Genomic DNA, 18,203 nt, shown 5'->3' on the forward strand with positions numbered 1-18,203 from the left:
AGTGACGTCAGATTGGCCCCAGACAGGGTTCGCGAGTGCGAGGATAGGCCACGGGGGCGCGCACTTACGCACAGGCTCAGGCTCGGTCTCATTTTAACAGGAGCGCGGGCACGTCAATATACACACAGCGAGCCGAGCAGCGCTTTGGGTATAGTAGAAGGTGCTCAGCGGAGAGAAACCAGGCAGGCGCAGACACCTTCACGCACCAAGCAGCGGTTTGTTTGGCGGCCGGGACCCGATCCTTTAAAACCATGCTGGATTGACTGCGGAGAGGCAACTCCAATCAATGGCTTGGCTTTGAAATCGTTTCAAATTTATTGGAAAGGAGCGCGAGATAGAGCGACAGAGGGAGTGGGAGAGAGAGGGAGAGCGAGAGAGTGGCGCGAGGGGTGGAAATAAAGATCCTTTCAACGATGGAGCTGACAATGGAAAACATCGGAAATCTGCACGGTGTATCTCACTCCCATCAAACCAGCGACTTAATGAACTCCCCGCACGCGCGCCAGTCGTCGGCGTCGCATCGGAACTTGGTGTCGCACGGGCGGTCAGCCATGGTGTCCAGCATGGCCTCGATACTGGAGGGAGCGGGGGACTATCGCCCAGACCACGCTTTGTCTGGCCCCCTGCATCCGGCTATGACCATGTCGTGCGACTCCGGGATGAGCCTGAGCAGCACCTACACAACGCTGACGCCGCTACAGCACCTGCCCCCCATATCCACGGTCTCGGAGAAATTTCACCATCCACACCCGCATGCTCACCACCATCCAGCACACCAGAGACTTGCAGCTGGGAATGTCAGCGGCAGCTTCACCCTGATGAGAGACGACCGAAGCCTCGCCTCTATGAGTAACCTCTATGGCCACTACCCCAAAGATATGTCCGGGATGGGGCAGCCCTTGTCACCCCTGTCCAACGGGCTCGGGTCTTTGCACAGCTCCCAGCAGACTCTCAGCGCCTACGGTCCCGGAGCTCACCTCTCCAACGACAAGATGCTCTCCTCGGGGGGGTTCGAGTCTCACGCAGCCATGCTGTCCAGGGGTGAAGAGCACTTGGCCCGCGGTCTCGGGGGTCACGGGGGCGGGCTAATGACATCCTTGAACGGTATACACCATCACAGCCATCCGCACTCTCAGGCAAACGGATCCATGCTCTCAGACCGAGACAGGCAGACGGTGGTGGGAGGCGGGCAAGGTGCTGGGTCAGGGCAGGTGGAAGAGATAAACACCAAGGAGGTGGCACAGCGAATAACAGCAGAGCTCAAGCGCTACAGCATCCCCCAGGCCATCTTTGCTCAGAGGATCTTGTGTCGGTCCCAGGGAACTCTGTCTGACCTGCTGCGGAATCCTAAACCTTGGAGTAAACTCAAGTCGGGCCGAGAGACGTTCAGGAGGATGTGGAAGTGGCTCCAGGAGCCCGAGTTCCAGCGGATGTCAGCGCTGAGGCTTGCAGGTGAGTGAGGAGACAGCCTGAGTGATGTGGAGGGATCAATTAGAAGTCAATGTGGCGAGACTGTCAATAGCAGCTCAAATAGACATTAGTAGAAGTTATTAGTCGATTGTATCGAGTAAAAGTTCATCATGACAGTTGAGGTGTTAAATGTTTAGAGAGATCTATATTTTGATTGATGCTACAATGCACAGTAATATAAACATACATTGTGTGATAAACAAAAGAGAAGCGCTGTCTGTCATAAACAGACAGACTCCAAACCAAACCGAGTCTGCTCAGACACTTTTGGCTTTACGCACGTTTACGCACGAGTACAGTATGCATGCGTGCATCCATCTTCCTCTGTCTCACTCTCCCCCCCCCCCTCTCTCTCTCTCTCTCTCTCTCTCACACACACACACACACACACACACACACACACACACACACACACACACACACACACACACACACACACACACACACACACACACATGCACGCAGAAAGAGGCGAAACAAAGGAACTCAGAGCGAGAAGTGAAATTGATTAAATCTTACTTGAAAGGTAAACGCTATACTTTGATATCATTGTGCCCCGAACACCCAGTTTTATTTATTTAACAAACCTCATCTAATTCTTTGGCTCTCTCCTTGTCAAATATGCGCGTGGTCACAAACAAGGATCGTCTGAGGCCTGGCCAAAGAGCCTGGGGAGCATGACCTCCTATGGATCAATATTCCAGGTCCAGGCGTCCCCTTTCAGAGTAGCGCAGTGATAAATGATCGATCTGGATCTGTAAGACACAAACAGATGCGTCTTTCTCTGGTCTGTGTTGTCCCCTCTTCTCTCTGGGATCTCTGTCTACTAATTTGATTTAAGGCCTATTTAGTCATTGTGCTGAGAAATTGTTTATTGCTGTTTGTGAAGTTATATGAGATCTCAGCTTAACAGGACAAATACTAAATGTGGCACAAACCCTCTCTGCCTCAGCATTTCGGTTTTCTGAATGGTTCGCCACTTTGATCCATCGTTTCGATTTTTATCGCGCAAAGATTGTCACATTAAAGGCTGTGATTTGAACCCAAATCTCTGCCTACTTTAAAGTCTTTAACACTTGCAACCTGATTAATAGGATATAAATGAAAACAAGCTCTACGGTGGAGTTAATACAAAGATGTGAGTGAAAGGTCCCCCATCATTGATGTTTCTGTAAAGGCCTTGTTTAGACGCGCTGCTCTTCCAAACGTCAATCAGCGCTTCTGCGTCGTATTTCAGTGAACAGTTCAATTAAGCAGATATAGTGGCATATTTTAGTTCCAGTCAATGCCCTATTGAAAAGCACTTAATGGCATGTAAATTGTTCCTTTGCGTATTTAGTGGGGTTCTGGTAAATAAAGATTTAAACACTCCACAATTGTCTCTTTAAGTGCCACTGCTGTTAAAGCTAATTGGGCAGTGGGGTTTTATATCTTCCACACCCGGCACCAGGATAAAACCCTCAATTCAACTAGCGTGCTGGAGTGGCACAGTCCTGTGCAGCACACGGCTGCCGCATATTTGAATGTGCTCAGGTCCAGGACAGACTAGAGGTGCTCAGTGGTGAACGAAAATAAGAGCTGCACTGTTTTACCACATTTTAGTTTACCAGAAAGTGCAAATGTTATCAACATTAAATGAATAAATGAAGTTTATTCGAAATTGCCACCACACAATTAATAAATACTTCTTTTTGGAAAAAGCTGATTCTTAAGCCTTCACTGTGCATCAACCTGCTGCCACAGCAGAAGCAAGGACACTCTAGGTGGGTTAAAATGACAAATGACTCGTATGTAAATGCAGGGAGCAACATTTTACTCATTGCATTTAAAATCACAATTATCCTCGGCTTTCATGTGGGTTGGGAGTGGGAGTTGGGGGAGGCGGGTGGGGGTTTGGATGCTGAAAGTGAGGCTGGGCCATACTCGCTCGGCCACATCAATCAATAAATTCAAATTACTATTCCAAATTCATCACAGTCACACGAATCAATGCAGCTGCCCTGCTTAGCTAATGCGAAAATACCAGTGTCCGCGCGCACACACATGACAATTCACTGCCGACAGGAAAAGCAGAGCAAAGGTGGGCACGTTTGGAGGGGGGATGTGTGTCCTTCACGCTTAACATCTCCTAATGCTTTCTCCACTTACCGTGTTCTTCATATGCAGACCTGTAACACACTGGCCACGTAAACAAAAGGCATTTCCACACTCTGAACATATATTATGCAGACGGCTGTTGTGTAAGCGGGCAGCTTTAAGAGAGACGCGGGCAGAGTGAGGTTTGGGGGGCATTTAAAGATCGCATTAACGATGAAAACAATTCGTCTTTGCATCTGTGTTGAATTCCACACTCCATCTCAATGTATTTGGTCGAGTCAATACAGCCCTGATCGATAAGGATAGCCAGTGCATCTATCAATTATCCCGCCTCAGCACTCTCTCCCATTGGTTTCTCCCCTGGAGCAGAAGGGAGGGGGGGAAGGCGGGAGCCGGAAAAGGTTGGGAAAGGGGACAGCTGGTTTAAAAAAACGCCCCTGCACATATTTTTCTTTCCTGTTATCATGTTCTGTTTGTTTATGCGGTGTATAATCCCTTGTTTGTTCTTTGGGGGTTCGTGCACCCGGGTAATGTTCACGTTTTTCCAACAGATGTTGGACAACACGGAAAATATCATCAGAAAAAATACATTCCTACCTTCCAGGAATACCCGCTTCGTTTCCTTCCATTTACCAGTGATAATGTGCCATGGCATGCCAGGGTCCCCCCTTTCTCTCTCTCCCTCTCTGTCAAAAAGAAGCGGTTCATTTCCATCTAAATGGCCGGAGCACGTGCCAGGGTGTGGAGGTCAAGACCCACAGGACACAGAGGAAAAACATTGTCGAGAATGACGGTGGGAGGCCTCTATTCATGTTTCAATGGACTACATGCAGTTTACACAGGCCTAATCCTGGAGCTATACTCCAGCTCATCCACCACCATCCCCCCCATCAGCGTCACTCTGCGCCCTTTCCTCTCTGCACTAATCCATTCATTTTCCTGGGTAAATATATGTATTTATTAAGATCCCCAGCCCATTTCCATTCCTTACAACGCACGGTCTTAATTTTGGTTAGGGGTTCATCATTTTGAGATAAACTCGGGCTTTTATATCAAACTGATGAATTCTGGGTGTTTTGTATATTTTAATTAAATTGTTGCTTTTCTTTAAATTAAATCGATGTGTGTTGGTTTGTGTGTGGCACACAGAAGGTGGTTAAAGCTTTGTGTTTATGTCCACAAAGCGTTTTCCTGCTGGTCAGTTTCTGGCGCTGTCCAGAGTGCTGAAATATTTGAGGACAGTCGAAGGTGGTGATCTGGAGTTTTCCAAATACATACTTGATACCGTTCTTGTGGCCTCTAAACACCATTATTTCATCCAACAGCTTCCACCCAACGATCAATATTACAATCCACAATCGCGTCAATCACACCACCACGCATCCTACTTTCCAGTCCAGCACGGAGCCCATCGGGGTTTCCATTTAAATCACATCTTCAGCTTCTTTTAGCAGCTGCAGATACAAAGTGGAGGTCATCTTTATTTTGGGATTTTCACGGAAATATCCTGACGTAATAAAAATGCCTAAAAGGTGTGATGTTTTTGTTTTTTTTAATCTAGTATAACGGGTTTCACTGGTAGAAACATTAAGAAGTGATTGATGAGGGATAATCTCAAACAGCATTTTTTTTTACATGAAAAGATGGCTTGATGCTGGCCTGCGAAATAATCGATTGGTACGTTAATAATTGATGTATGAGGGGAAGATAGGGGAGTAAACAGTGCAGCTGTGGTTTCAGAGCTTCGTTGTTCGTTAAGCACAGCATCATGTGCTGTAAGTACTGAGACACGCGTGTACAAGCATCGCCTTTTCAATCCCCTGGTGGGAGGGCAACAGTCATTTTCTTGAGGTTATACCTCGAGGCTATTTTGTTTAAATCCCGAGTTCAGTGAAGCTCACTCCAAATGAAATGACATTATCTGTAGCCTCGTGTGGAGAGGCTGGCTGGACTCCTAAACAAACACATTTAGAGGAATCCTGATGTTCGAGTGTGAAATGAGGACTCATAATAATGCACTGCTGGAGTCATGCTGGAACTGCAAAACAGCACAAAGCAAAACCATATACGTTAATTCCCACAGGATAGTGTTTTACCACCAGCACCTCGCAATTGTCGCCTCCTCCATTTCTTCTCTCCAGTATGTGTGTGATCGGGATGCAGAGTGCGTCTGCGCCAATTGTTAAGGCCGATCTGGTGAGCCCTGAATCTGTATCGATTTCCATTCCCCGGCATCTCCTTCCCATCTCTGGAGCTGCGCCATGCGGCCATGCAACCCCCTCCATCTCCGCCATGCAACCCCCTCCCTCCCATTAACAGCTCACCTTTCATAACACATAACAGGACGAATCTTACGGAGCTGTCAAGTGAAAGTCTGAGAGTTTGGCTTCCCTTTAAGGCTGTGCTATAGTGGGATTAGCAGCGAGAGACGACTCACAGTTCACAGTCGTTTAACCTCTTTTTGCTCATCACACATCCCACCCACACTGGCCGTCCCGCATAGCCGGCTCTGACCACGTCGACCTTATTATTCAAAATAATGTCATTTTAATAGAAATCAGATTAGCCTGACTGAAGCCGGAGCCCGCGTCGTCTCTCCCACGTCTTCACCCGTTCCTCTCACAGCGCGCGCACGTTCCAATTCACACGGGGTGCGTGGTTAGCAATTATAAATGCAGCAGCGCTCCGTACAGTCTCCAATACCGTCTCTTCTATTTTAGATGATCAATTCCTACGCTGCTCAGTCGCCCCCTCTCCAAACCAGATCGATAGGAGAGAATGACCTTTAAATCAAATTGCTGGCAGAGTCAACGGCATGCACGCGGATCGCATCAGAGGGTTAATGGCACCGCGCGCGTCCCCTACTTCCAAGTAAAAACACAAAAGGTCCAAAGCAAAGACAATCCTAATTTAATCTCGCTGTTCGTGCACGCGCTTTGGAGTTCAATAGGTGCACAAAAGGATTTTAAATGTGAAATGAGCTAATTGTCAGTGGAGCTGAGGCATGATAACGGACAATATCGCCGTTATAATGTCGTTATAACAGGTGTTATTATAACAACACCTTTTATAATGACACCGCGGGCCTTTGTCTGCAGGCTGTGGTGGTTTGCATAAGAGCATCAGTAAGTGAGGACTCCAAAGAGCAGCTGGTGAGCAATTAAAATGTTGACCGGAGTTATGTAACGCCGGGGTGCCCCCGAAAAAAAACCACATGCTCTGCTAGCTCCTGTGCTCGTGCACAGTGCCGACATTTCTGCCAGGCGTCTTTTCACTCGCTCCAAATTGTTAATTTTATCGTGATCTGTTCAAGTTCGTCATCAGCCCTGATTTATTCCAGACAGTGATTCGCTGTGCTATTTTCCAAATGTCTCTGATACTTCAGGAAATAAGTAACAGATTACTTTTTTAGGGGTGATTGGGGATTTGAGTAACCAAAACCACCGCTAGTTATAAATCAGTGTCCAGCGGCGTCGAAGCAGCAGCGATTCCGCACACTCCCCTCTTATCTGGCGCTCTGACAGGCCATCGGTTATTAAAGGCCCGATAATGGCTCGTTTAATGCGCAGGATAAGAACAGAAGGCAAGGACACTGTCCGAGCAATTAAAGACGAAAAGGGCGGATATCCATTTGATCATTGTAAGACTTTAAATAATAATAATAAAATAAAAAGTAATATAGCATCGCATTAAAGGAGATCCATAAGGTAGAAAGACAGATTATGAATTTGAGTGAAAAACTCAAATAAGAAATAATCGCAAAAATTCATCTTTTGTAAATTTGTTTCTCTCGCCAAAGGGGAAAATATTTGACAGACACAAAAGAAGATTAAATGATTTAACTGACATTTAGCTCACACTGTAAAACAGTTTGTAAACAATGTTTTGGATGTAAAAATAAAAATAAAATAAAATAAAAAATAGGTAAAAATCATATCTGGGAAGAAAGAAAGAAGCCTGCAGATGGTTCGTATGTACGGAGCCTTAAGTCTTCCTAGGGTCGATCACAACCAAACCGCAACACACACACACACACACACACACACACACACACACACACACACACACACACACACACACACACACACACACACACCGCTTATCGTACCCACAGATGCAACCCGAAACTCCGGTTGGGCAACCCCACACAGATCAACAAAGGAACAAAACGACTGTGAAATCAATTGATGAATGAATCGATGTCAGCCTTTGCAGCCTTTGTGTTACATGTTATTAAATATAACGAACTGCCTTCGGGTTTAAGCTAAAATTAATAATTTGGTTAATTTGTTGCTTTGGTGAGGGACGTGAATGCGCTGACGCTGCATTTCCGTTTTTCAGGATTTCTGACTTTGAGGCGTGTGTGAGAGATTATTATAGAATATCCTTGTGTATCAAAACAAAATTATTATTATCATCATTATTATTTTTTTATTAATATTATTACTATAAATTTTATTACTGCTACTGGTATTATTATTGAACTACCGTTCAATAATAATCGCTGCTGTTTGCTGATCAAAAACTTTGCACACAAAAATAGAAAACCAGTTAAATAAAATATATTTTATATCTTACTGTACAAAAATAAAAACCTAAACATAATTGACACACTTATTAAAGTAAAACTCAAGCGATACATCAGTGTTAAAAGGACTACATAATATAAAATTAAACATTACATTCAAAATGTGCATTTTGTAACAGATAAAGACACATCGCCTTATTTTATTATATAATATATTTTCTCCATTTTAATATCCTTTGTCTTGCATTGGAGAGAATAAATCAGATAAATGCAATTACATGGGTGCAATAACGGGCTGGGAAATAAGGGCTGGAAATATTTGTGTTGACTCTCTCTTCGCATGATTGAGTGAGGACGGTATTGAACTGAATCTGGAAAATCCTGCATATTGAAAACCTGTCTGCGTCCCCGTGGAGAGTAAACAGTATCATCCGACTGCAGATCAGTGTGATGATTCTCCTGCGACAAATAAAAAATTAGCAGAGAAGTGACAGCTCGGCGGCCAGCTGACATTTGAAGATATTTTGTTTCTGAGAAATCAAGTATATGAAACCCTCAAATGGCGCACAAATGTGCACACATCCACTCAGGAGTGCAAATATAAAAATAAGGTAATTAAAGTCCGCAGATCCTGCCAGTCCCGCGAGATTTAAAAGTTGAAAACAATGGTGTGGGATTCGAACAGAAAACAAAGTCGGTAAATATTCTTTTATAATTTTCACCCCACATCTGATTTACAGTAAATGATCGTGATGGTTCAATATTAAACTACATGGTTATTTAATTAATTAAATGCTGATTCGTTTTATGAGAATAATTTGCTGCTGGGGTGAAATTATATAAAAAAAATTAAAGAAATTAAATAGTTTATCATTTCGACTACTTAACAAGATTTAACATAAATATGAAAGTTAATTTAACAGAATTCAGTAAAAGCAAAATTTAACCAAAAAACCTCCAAAAATATTATTTTTTTTAAAGAAAAAAAATAAACTCCCACCTGTTGTTTGTGGGAAAGCATCCCTATGGCCACCTGTCTGTACATTCACAGTAATAATAAAAAAAGAATCATGATTACAGCTATCACACATAACTCAAGCAATTATCACTGAAATCGATGATAATCACAGATAAGATTATCACTCTAACAATGGACCCACTCATAACAATAAATGGCGCGTGCAGAACAGGGCTGCTATTAAACAAAAAAAAAGTAATGCGGGGTAAATTTCAGCTCCGTGCTCTCGGTCCAGCGCTTAAATGGCTGAGTGCTTTTAATTATCCAAAACCTCATAAGAAGCGTGATGATCACAGTCATCAGCCTCGGCTCATTATTGAATGTTCTTAGCGCTGCGCAGTTTCTTGGGTTCACTAATAACGAGCTGGGATGAAAACAGCACCGAAAGAGCTTTTCGAGCATCTCAGGCTGACACGGATCTTTAAAAAATGTATTTTTAAAAAATCCTCTAATTAACACGAAAATCCAAATTCCAGTGCATGCATGAGAGTGTTGTGAGAGCTAATACAGCAAATCTAAAGGTAAAGGCTAGCTTCAAACGTTTCAGGCAGCAGAGAGTCTCGCGGACTTGAAGGTGGAATGTGGGCGAAGGTGTAACTGAGTTCAGGTTGAGTGTTATTGAAGGGCTAGAACAGAAATGCCTCGCAGCTGAGTCGCAGGAGAAGGCAAACAAACAAATTGTGCCGCTTTATCAGTATATTAACACCAATTCTCACTCATTACATTAAGGAGTATTGAGCAGGAAGTGTTTTGGCCTGGCGAGAGAGAAAGAGAGAGAGAGAGAGAGTGACAGCTTGGCACTTCCCTGCAACCGAATGCCACAGTCTGCAGAGAGGGCCGTGTGGATATATATGCACACTGCTATCAATCTTTAGAGCAATAGCCCATGCAAAGCAGCAGAGACGTCACTTAATAAACAGGCCGAAGCTTTAACGCCAAACTGCCCAATCACGCATGCTCCATGTGAAGAAGAGTACAGCTACAAGCAGCCTGCATAGATTATTAGTGAGGACAGCACTGCATTCCAACAATAAAGGGGAGGCACTGTGTGTGTGTGTGTGTGTGTGTGTGTGTGTGTGTGTGTGTGTGTGTGTGTGTGTGTGTGTGTGTGTGTGTGTGTGTGTGTGTGTGTGTGCATACATATAAAGGCACCCAACCGTAACCCGTAAACATGTTTATTGGTAAATTAATTAAATCAGCATACGCTGTTGACCTCGTCTCCTTTCCAGGGATCACAAACAGGGCCAACCAGAGAAGTTTAGAAAACAAGCAGGGCTGTTTCTTTATGCAGATGTGTAATCGTGGTTTCATACAGGCACAATATTAGGCGGTTTGACTTTCTCATTATGAGCAGGAAGGGCAGCGATGATCGATAAATGATTAATGCTCCAGATGAGCTCACATCTGCAGGGATCGAGGAGGCCTCGTGAAGACAGCTGTGAGTATTCAGCCGGGCGCAGAAATCACAGCTGAAGCGGGTGATGATAATTTACTCCTTTTCCTGCTCGGGTTTCAGCAGCACAGAAAGCTGGATCATCACTCCGCTTCCTGCCCGGTGCGCTCTCACGTCTCCAGCCCCTTTCATGAATCTCCTCTCCAGGCCCACTCCCCTCTCCGAGGCATAATTAATTGGACGAAGTGAATTTCACACACGAATTATTCACGAATCTATCGATCGATATTGGACACCCAGGGCCTTTCTCTTAACCTCGCTTGGTTTGTCGTGAAGCAAAGAATATTAATGTCATCAGTGGAAAAGAAATGAGTCTAACTTATACCGTTTTCATCCGCGCATAAAGGCATTATTAAAGAATTCCATATGTCTGGAGGCACGGGTCAGTCTGCGGGGACATTCGCTGACATTCATGAGGATTAACTGGACTTCCACTGCGTGCGCATATTCATGGTCAATGATATTACACCTGTGTAGCCTGTATATGATGTACGTGCGTAAAATAGCGGCACGCGGGACAAACGTGGCTGTGAGAATCAATCTTTCTATGTTAGCGAGGAGCTCGAGGGATTCTTCCAAAGTAGGTCAGCTCCTGCTCTCAGCTCCAAAGCGAGAAATAGAAATCTCATTTCTCTTTTTATCAGCATCACGCGCACCTCTGAAAACACCCAGCGGCAAATCAGGATTTCTGCTCCTGTCCGGCTGCTCTTTGTGCATGAGTTTATGTCCGTCTCTCTGCTCGGTGCCTACTGTAGCTCTAAAAGCTGCAATGATCGATTTTTTCTTTTCTACGCCGAGCTTGGTTCAGTAATCAGGGCCCCCTTCCTCACCGATCGATCGATATCGATTACTAAATCCAGCGCCTGTAGCAAAGGCAGCGCGCTATGGCGCCCCGTGCAGCCGGGCCACGACGAGAGCGACACCTACCGACAGAAACGGAACAAAGCAAGCGGTCGATGAGGTGGCAGAACGTGACTATCCGGTGGAGAAGATGTGGAGAGAGTCCGGGACTGTGTCAGCTTGCTGTGGAGGCACATTAAGAGAGAAACACTCGTCCTGCTGACTCTGCATCTTCCCCACGCACAGGTGCACTCACGGCGAAAACGTTTGGATGTGTGTTTCTTACCTTTTAGGCATTGGAGAGAACATTTAACCATTAGGAACTCTTTGAGATATGATGCGGTTTGATAAATGAGAAAACATTTTTGAAAGCGTTTAAAACATTAAAGCTGTTGTATTTGGCTGGATGGGATTTTTACAGGGGTCCTATTTTTGGTGTGAGGTTGTGTGTGTGTGTCTGGACAAACCACACAGGAAGAAAAAAGTTAGACAGGAGGAAGTAAAGCTGCTCATACCAGCTGGAAGCTGCATAAGATGAATGGAGAACTGAGTGTTGTAATATATATTAAATATCATCATCATTATTATTATTATTATTAACCTAAAGACAGTAATCAATCTATATTGATAAAAATGGAAGAAGCTGTACTAAAAGCAGCAAAACCCATAACAAAAATACTCTTGTATGAGATGCAGTCCATGCTCATGTGTAACGAGGAGCTACATTAATAAACACAGGTATCTTGGGAAGCGTATTTAAAAATCCAGCTTGAAAAAACTATTTTAAATGAAGCTGAATGTTATTTAGTATTTTTAGCTTTTATAAGAAAAAATGATTAACTCAGCACTCTTCACGACCATTCCAGAGGTTCTGTGTTTCGAATAGGAGCAGACATGTCACACATGTCAGCACTGCTCTGCTGCTCCTCCTCGGACTTCAAAAAAGCCCGGTGGAGCTTAGATACATGTTAGGCTCATTGTCCTACTGGGAAACGAATCCTCTTGCACACACGTTTAATCCATACTGTCTGGCATGTCTCTGATGGGCTGTATGCTTCTCCCCGATGGCCGTGATGATCCAGTACAAGTTGTCGAGTATAGAATAAATAGAGATTTCATCACACCTGGAAATGTTTGAGCACTTAAGCTTTATCACTGGAACCTTGATGTTCAAACTCTGACGTGACTGAAAGAGTAATTCTCAGCAGAGTTTCTTTATAAAGGAAGACACAAATGATGAACTGTTCATATACATTAGAATGAAGTAAGCAGCTCCATTTATTGGGAAAAAGAAAACATCTTAAATATGAACTTTTATCGGTTTAGGAGACAAAGAAATCCGGGATATAAGCTAGCCTGTCAATATTTATCCCTGGAACTACCAGGTGGGATTTACTTTGGCATTTTTAGAGTATCTTCAAGAAAGAGAAATACAATAAATACATGATGATGTAGTAAGAATATGCTTTCTCGTTGTAGTCTTTCTGATTCTTTAGTGTCCTACTTTTTTCTTATTGTGAATCATTTCAGACACTAAAGAAATGGCATCCTCCTCCTCCCTTTTCTCACCATCATTACTACTCTTAAACCTTTAATAAATCAAAGTATTATACATGATGATACGCTCGCTGTTCGTACAAGCATGGACAAATTTGTATGTGGCATATTAGCATGTTTGCCTGATATATATAGCAGCAGTGTTGATGTGAAATATGAATATGATGGATGCGCAAGTGTGCAGGTTAGACATCTGTAGTAAACAGATTGGACTGCAATGGCTGATCAATGGGCTCTGCTCCACTGTAATTAGACACACAGCGCCACTGCTTGGCTCCAGCCACTTCAGCATAATCACAGCCTCCTCACACACACACACACACACACACACACACACACACACACACACACACACACACACACACACACACACACACACACACACACACACACACACACACACACACACACACACACACACACACAAGGAGAATATAAAAAAAGAAATCTGTCCTTAAATGCATCAAGACACACACACACACACAGCGTGAGAGTGAGACATTACTGAAGGCGAGTATGAAAGTATCAGACAATACCAGCAGCAGCAGGTGGAGACCCCATAGGGATGGCATCTTTCCCGCTCGCTTTCTCTCTCCAATTTGCTCCCGTTTTATTGAGACAGTAGGGAAGCTGAGAGGGACACACAGTGCGTTCTGGCAGGATTCGATCCTCAGTCAGCAGGGGAACATGTGGCTGCAGAGGTGGTGCCTTAACCTCACACACACATACACACACTCCTCCTACACCATCTCTGGGCGCCATTTCTCCCTTTTACCTTCCACCTGTCTGCTGCTTTCCACCCGTGTCCTACAAATACTTACAACACACTTACCTACATCCCATTAACTATTAATTTCTGCGTTTGCAGCACGCAACCCCATCACCCCCTCGGACACCCTCCCAAACGTAGAAGAGTACACTCAGCGTGTTTTCTTTTGAAAATTGCTCTGTGTATGGGAAGGGGCTCATAGCAGCCAGTGCAAGCACCTCTCCAGTGTTTGTGTTTGGGAGGGGTGGGGGTGTGCGGGGGGGGGGGGGGGGGGTGTGCGGGGGTTATAAATACCCTCTCAGAGCTCAATAGAGTGGGCTCCAGTGGGCTCTGTTTGAAGTAGCAGACTGTAGACCTGCTGGGGGGGGGGATTCTGACCTCAGTCCCTACAGAGAACCCCCCAATTCCTACAGCAAAGTCGGTCAATATCTCGCTTTCTCCTTCACTCGCAACCCCTCCCTCTTCATCTCAGCTACTCTCTTTAGTTCTTGCACACACTCGCGCATGCACGCACATACACACACACACAAACACATACACACACACACACACGCTTTGTCTTACTCCTGCTTCTTTTCTGTTTTTCTCTCTCCAACCTATTCTTTCCCTGCATTTGCCCCTCCTCTATCTTTCATTTCCACACACGCACACTCAAACACAAAATGCTTACTTTTGTGCAACAGTCACTCAGTCCCCCATTGCGACTCAAACTGCATTAATATTGAATCAAACAGCAGTGTCTCCAGCTAGCAGGCAACAGCCAGTGCGCCCCCCACCCCCCCAATCTCTCTCTCTCTCACCGCAGGCTGGGTCCCTGTCTGCACTCTGCAGGATGGAAGGAATAGTCCCACTGGGCAGGAGGCATGGATTAGCTTTAAATCAACTTTAATATGGCAATAGAGATGGAGCCATAGCATCTCCACTGGTGTATGAACCAGTTTTATGTGTTTAAGTACAGGGTAATTATAGTTTACGCACTTTACTTCCCTCCACCTCCAGCTCTCACTTCATGAAAATGATCACTTTTGTATATTTACCTTGCGTTGTGTTTTCTTTCTCCTCTTTGCCTCCCACTCTCATTCCCATCCCTCCCACCTCTACCATCCACACCAAGCCTGCAAGCGCAAAGAACAGGAGCAACACAAGGACCGCAACACGGCGCCCAAGAAACAGCGTCTAGTCTTCACTGACCTGCAGCGCCGCACACTCATCGCCATCTTCAAGGAGAACAAGCGTCCATCCAAGGAAATGCAGATCACCATCTCCCAGCAGCTCGGCTTGGAGCTCAGCACCGTCAGCAACTTCTTCATGAATGCTCGCCGCCGCTGTGTGGACCGCTGGCACGATGACCACGGTACCAGCCCCGGGCAGCCAGGCACCTCTGCCACCACCTTCTCCAAGGCCTGAGAGAAGCAGGAGAGGGCCTTCGGCGGGCCGAGGGACCAGGCCGGAACAACAGGCGACGCTGGAAATTCCCTGCGAAGCCTGTCTGTAACAGCCCTGCCAGACCCGGAGCGCCTGAAGGTGTCCTCTACACGATATAAAAATCCTTTGTGCCATGCAATCATCTTTTACATCAGTTAAAATTTCAAGCTCTCACCTGAAACAAGCATAATCTAAAAAGGTGAAGTGTGAAGTCAGGTCCACTCTGCATTTCTCACACACAAGGACAATCATTGATTTTGTCTTTTTTTTCCCTTTTTTTTTGAGAGAAAATAATTTTTATGGCATCTGACAAAGCAAAGCGACACCAAAGATTTGACGTTTCTGTTGGGCGGTATCTACATGATGCAGGCCTCCTCCTTCACCACCCAAGTAGCCACTGATTCTGCTTTTTCCTCTCAACTCACCTCCTTTGTGTCTGCCTCCTCGCTGTCCCCCCCCCCCCCCCCCCCCCCCCCCCCACACACACACACACACACACAGCGGCACACGGAAGCAACAAGGGCAAAAGAACGGCAATAAATCTGAAAACAGAACAGCACATAGCCTTATTATCAGAGCCCCATCCTGCACACACACAAGGCCGTCATGAAGAAAACAACGCAGCCCATGAAAAAAACAACAAGGCTTTCCAGTTCTCTGCCTCTACCTCCCCCCTCCTCCTCCTCCTCCCGCAGTCTCCTTCATTCCTCAGCCAAAGGTATTCCCTGATGGCCAGCCATTTCAGAGAGCAGCTCGGCCTGATCATACGGCAAACTAATGAATTGAAAAATGAATCGATGCAGACAGAGAGGGAGCGAGGCCTTGACCCCCTCATGAAGGTGAAACTCAAGACACTCGCCAGTAGATACTCAGGTCTTCCAGGCCCAGGTCTCGTATATTTTTTGCACAGATGTTGGGAGGCCTGCAGGGAGACGTGTCGTTGTTACTCTTAGCCTGAGCCCAGAGTCTGCGTTTCTCTGACCAACAGGAGAGGCGGGTGAGATGTCTGGACATGCTCTTTGTTCTGCTGGGAGCTTTTCCTCTAATCAATAACTGAGAACCGAACGATGACAACAACACGCTCGGGCATCCAGCCAACTACATTACAGCTGCATAGGAAAAGCAGAATGTAAGAGGAGCACATGAGACCCAGTGGAAATGGGGACACAAAGGCCTCACTACAGCAGCAGCAGCAGCAGCATTAGCAGCATCAGCAGCAAGCACACCTCGTCAGCCTTGCCTGCGCTGGCAGAGCAACAGTGCCCCCTGCTGTTGAAAGCAGAGACCGGCATCCAGCAGAGCAAGGGGGGTTCAGAGTGGAGAAGAGGGAGGGAAGAGCCACTAGATGCTGAGGAGAAGTCATGGCACAACACGTTCAGGCCTCGCAGCTCTTTGAAGGCAGATCAATAGCTAACCATTATCCTATTTTTGTTCCTCATCCAACCAGCACTGGTGAAGCCGGAGGAGGGGGATGGTTAGCCTGAATGCTGAAAATGCAGGGATTTTGCAAAGGCAGGGATTTATTTGGGCAATCCAAACGGAATACAAGAAAATTACACAAAGAGAGGAAGGGGAAAGTACAACAGAGTAAAATGTAACAGAAAGGCATCCTAAGTAAGACACATCAGTGGTGCAGTGGAGGTTTCATTTAGATTAGTTTTCAGAGGTTTTATGAAATCATTGATTTTCCATTCATTCATTTCATCTGCTTGCAGAAAAAAAAAATTCAACAGATGTGATTTCTGTCAAACCTGGTTATTCCCACACAAGGGTTATCAGTAGCTAGCCCAAAGCTAAACACCACACTCAGCTGTTAAAATGCTACAACAATTAGTGCCAATGCTTACTGCCTTAATGCGAGTCAGAGAAAACGGTGCGATGGTTAACACACGGTTACAGTGCGCCCTGCAGATGATGGGCGGTGTGTGCCATAGTGCCCAACAATCAGCTTTTAACTGAATGAAATTATACTTTTTTAGTAAAAGAAAAGAAAAAAACAAGAATCTGATTTTAAAGGCAAACAATAACCAAACCTCAAATGAGAAAGACACCAAACATACAGTGCAACACAAAATGTTTCCAACGCATAACTGGACACATTTTGAAGCAGAAGAAAATCTCTCATTCTATCTTTGGTTCTCTACCTCCTCTGTCCCTCTAACCCCATTTCCCCCTCCAACCCCTCGCCCCCTTCCTCTCTATATTGATGCGGGTATTTAATTAGTACCATAGACACAAAGTTTCTATTTCTTGTTACTATTGTGCTCTGTTGTGCATAAGTATGGCACCTTGTTGATAAATCAGAAACAAAAAAAGGAAGGACTTTTTAAAAGGGAAAAAAGAAGGATGCAAGGACTGAGGCCAACGAAGGACGTGGTTTTGTTTCTTTTTCTTTTTTGCATTCTGTGTGAATATAGACCTGCAGGACATTTACCACAAGAAAGAGAAAAGACAAGAGAAACAGGGAGCTGCTGAAGAGAAGAATAAATGACAGACACTTTCTCTCCTTTGGCATTTCGTGTCGGAACTGTGGTACTCTCAGCCCCCCCGCCCCTTTAAAGCTGAGCCCTGAGGATGGGGTAAAATTAAGAGGGACAAAACATGACCTCCAAATGTCCTGGCTGACTCGCTATGTTTTATTGGAGGGTGGGGTGGTGGTGGCGCGGGGCGTTTACGCTTGGGACTCCGTAGTTATCTGTGTGGTCTTAAGATGCAACTGTAGCATTTCCAACAATGTAGTCAGATTAGCAGTGCAGATTAGATAAGAGGTGGTCATTGTAGAGGAGCTGATCAGGAGGTACTGACTAACTTCACGTTGCTGTAAGCAGTGAGTTAACGTCGCCAAAGGATGATGAGCTTAAATTGACTTGTGGTATACAGTTCAGTGAGCATAGATAAATAGCTAGATTCAGCTTTAGGAATGACACTGACAAAATGACGTTTGTAGTAGTGAGAACCAATGTGGCTACCTCACTAAGCTGAGTGGTTTGTGAAACCGCCACTAATACCAAAGATACTGCAGCCTACCAGTCACAAACTGCCTAGG

The 18,203-nt window shown here is 45.2% G+C and overlaps 1 protein-coding gene across 3 annotated transcripts in view; it reads left to right on the plus strand.

Annotated features, from left to right (window-relative positions):
• Window positions 1–18,203, plus strand: part of onecut3a (one cut homeobox 3a) — a 22,386-nt gene continuing 4,183 nt past the window's right edge. The window contains exons 1-2 of one of the 3 annotated variants that reach the window (XM_080878407.1): window positions 1–1,452; window positions 4,119–4,779. In XM_080878407.1, the coding sequence (XP_080734533.1) occupies window positions 414–1,452; window positions 4,119–4,285 (1,206 nt within the window). In that variant the 5' untranslated portion in view covers window positions 1–413 and the 3' untranslated portion in view covers window positions 4,286–4,779. Of the gene's footprint in view, window positions 1,453–4,118; window positions 4,780–14,846; window positions 15,615–18,203 lie in introns of those variants that run through there. The other 2 variants (XM_080878406.1, XM_080878408.1) reach the window with 2 other exon arrangements.

Source organism: Rhamphochromis sp. 'chilingali' (genome assembly GCF_963969265.1).
Source record: "Rhamphochromis sp. 'chilingali' genome assembly, chromosome: 3".
Taxonomy (NCBI): domain Eukaryota; kingdom Metazoa; phylum Chordata; class Actinopteri; order Cichliformes; family Cichlidae; genus Rhamphochromis; species Rhamphochromis sp. 'chilingali'.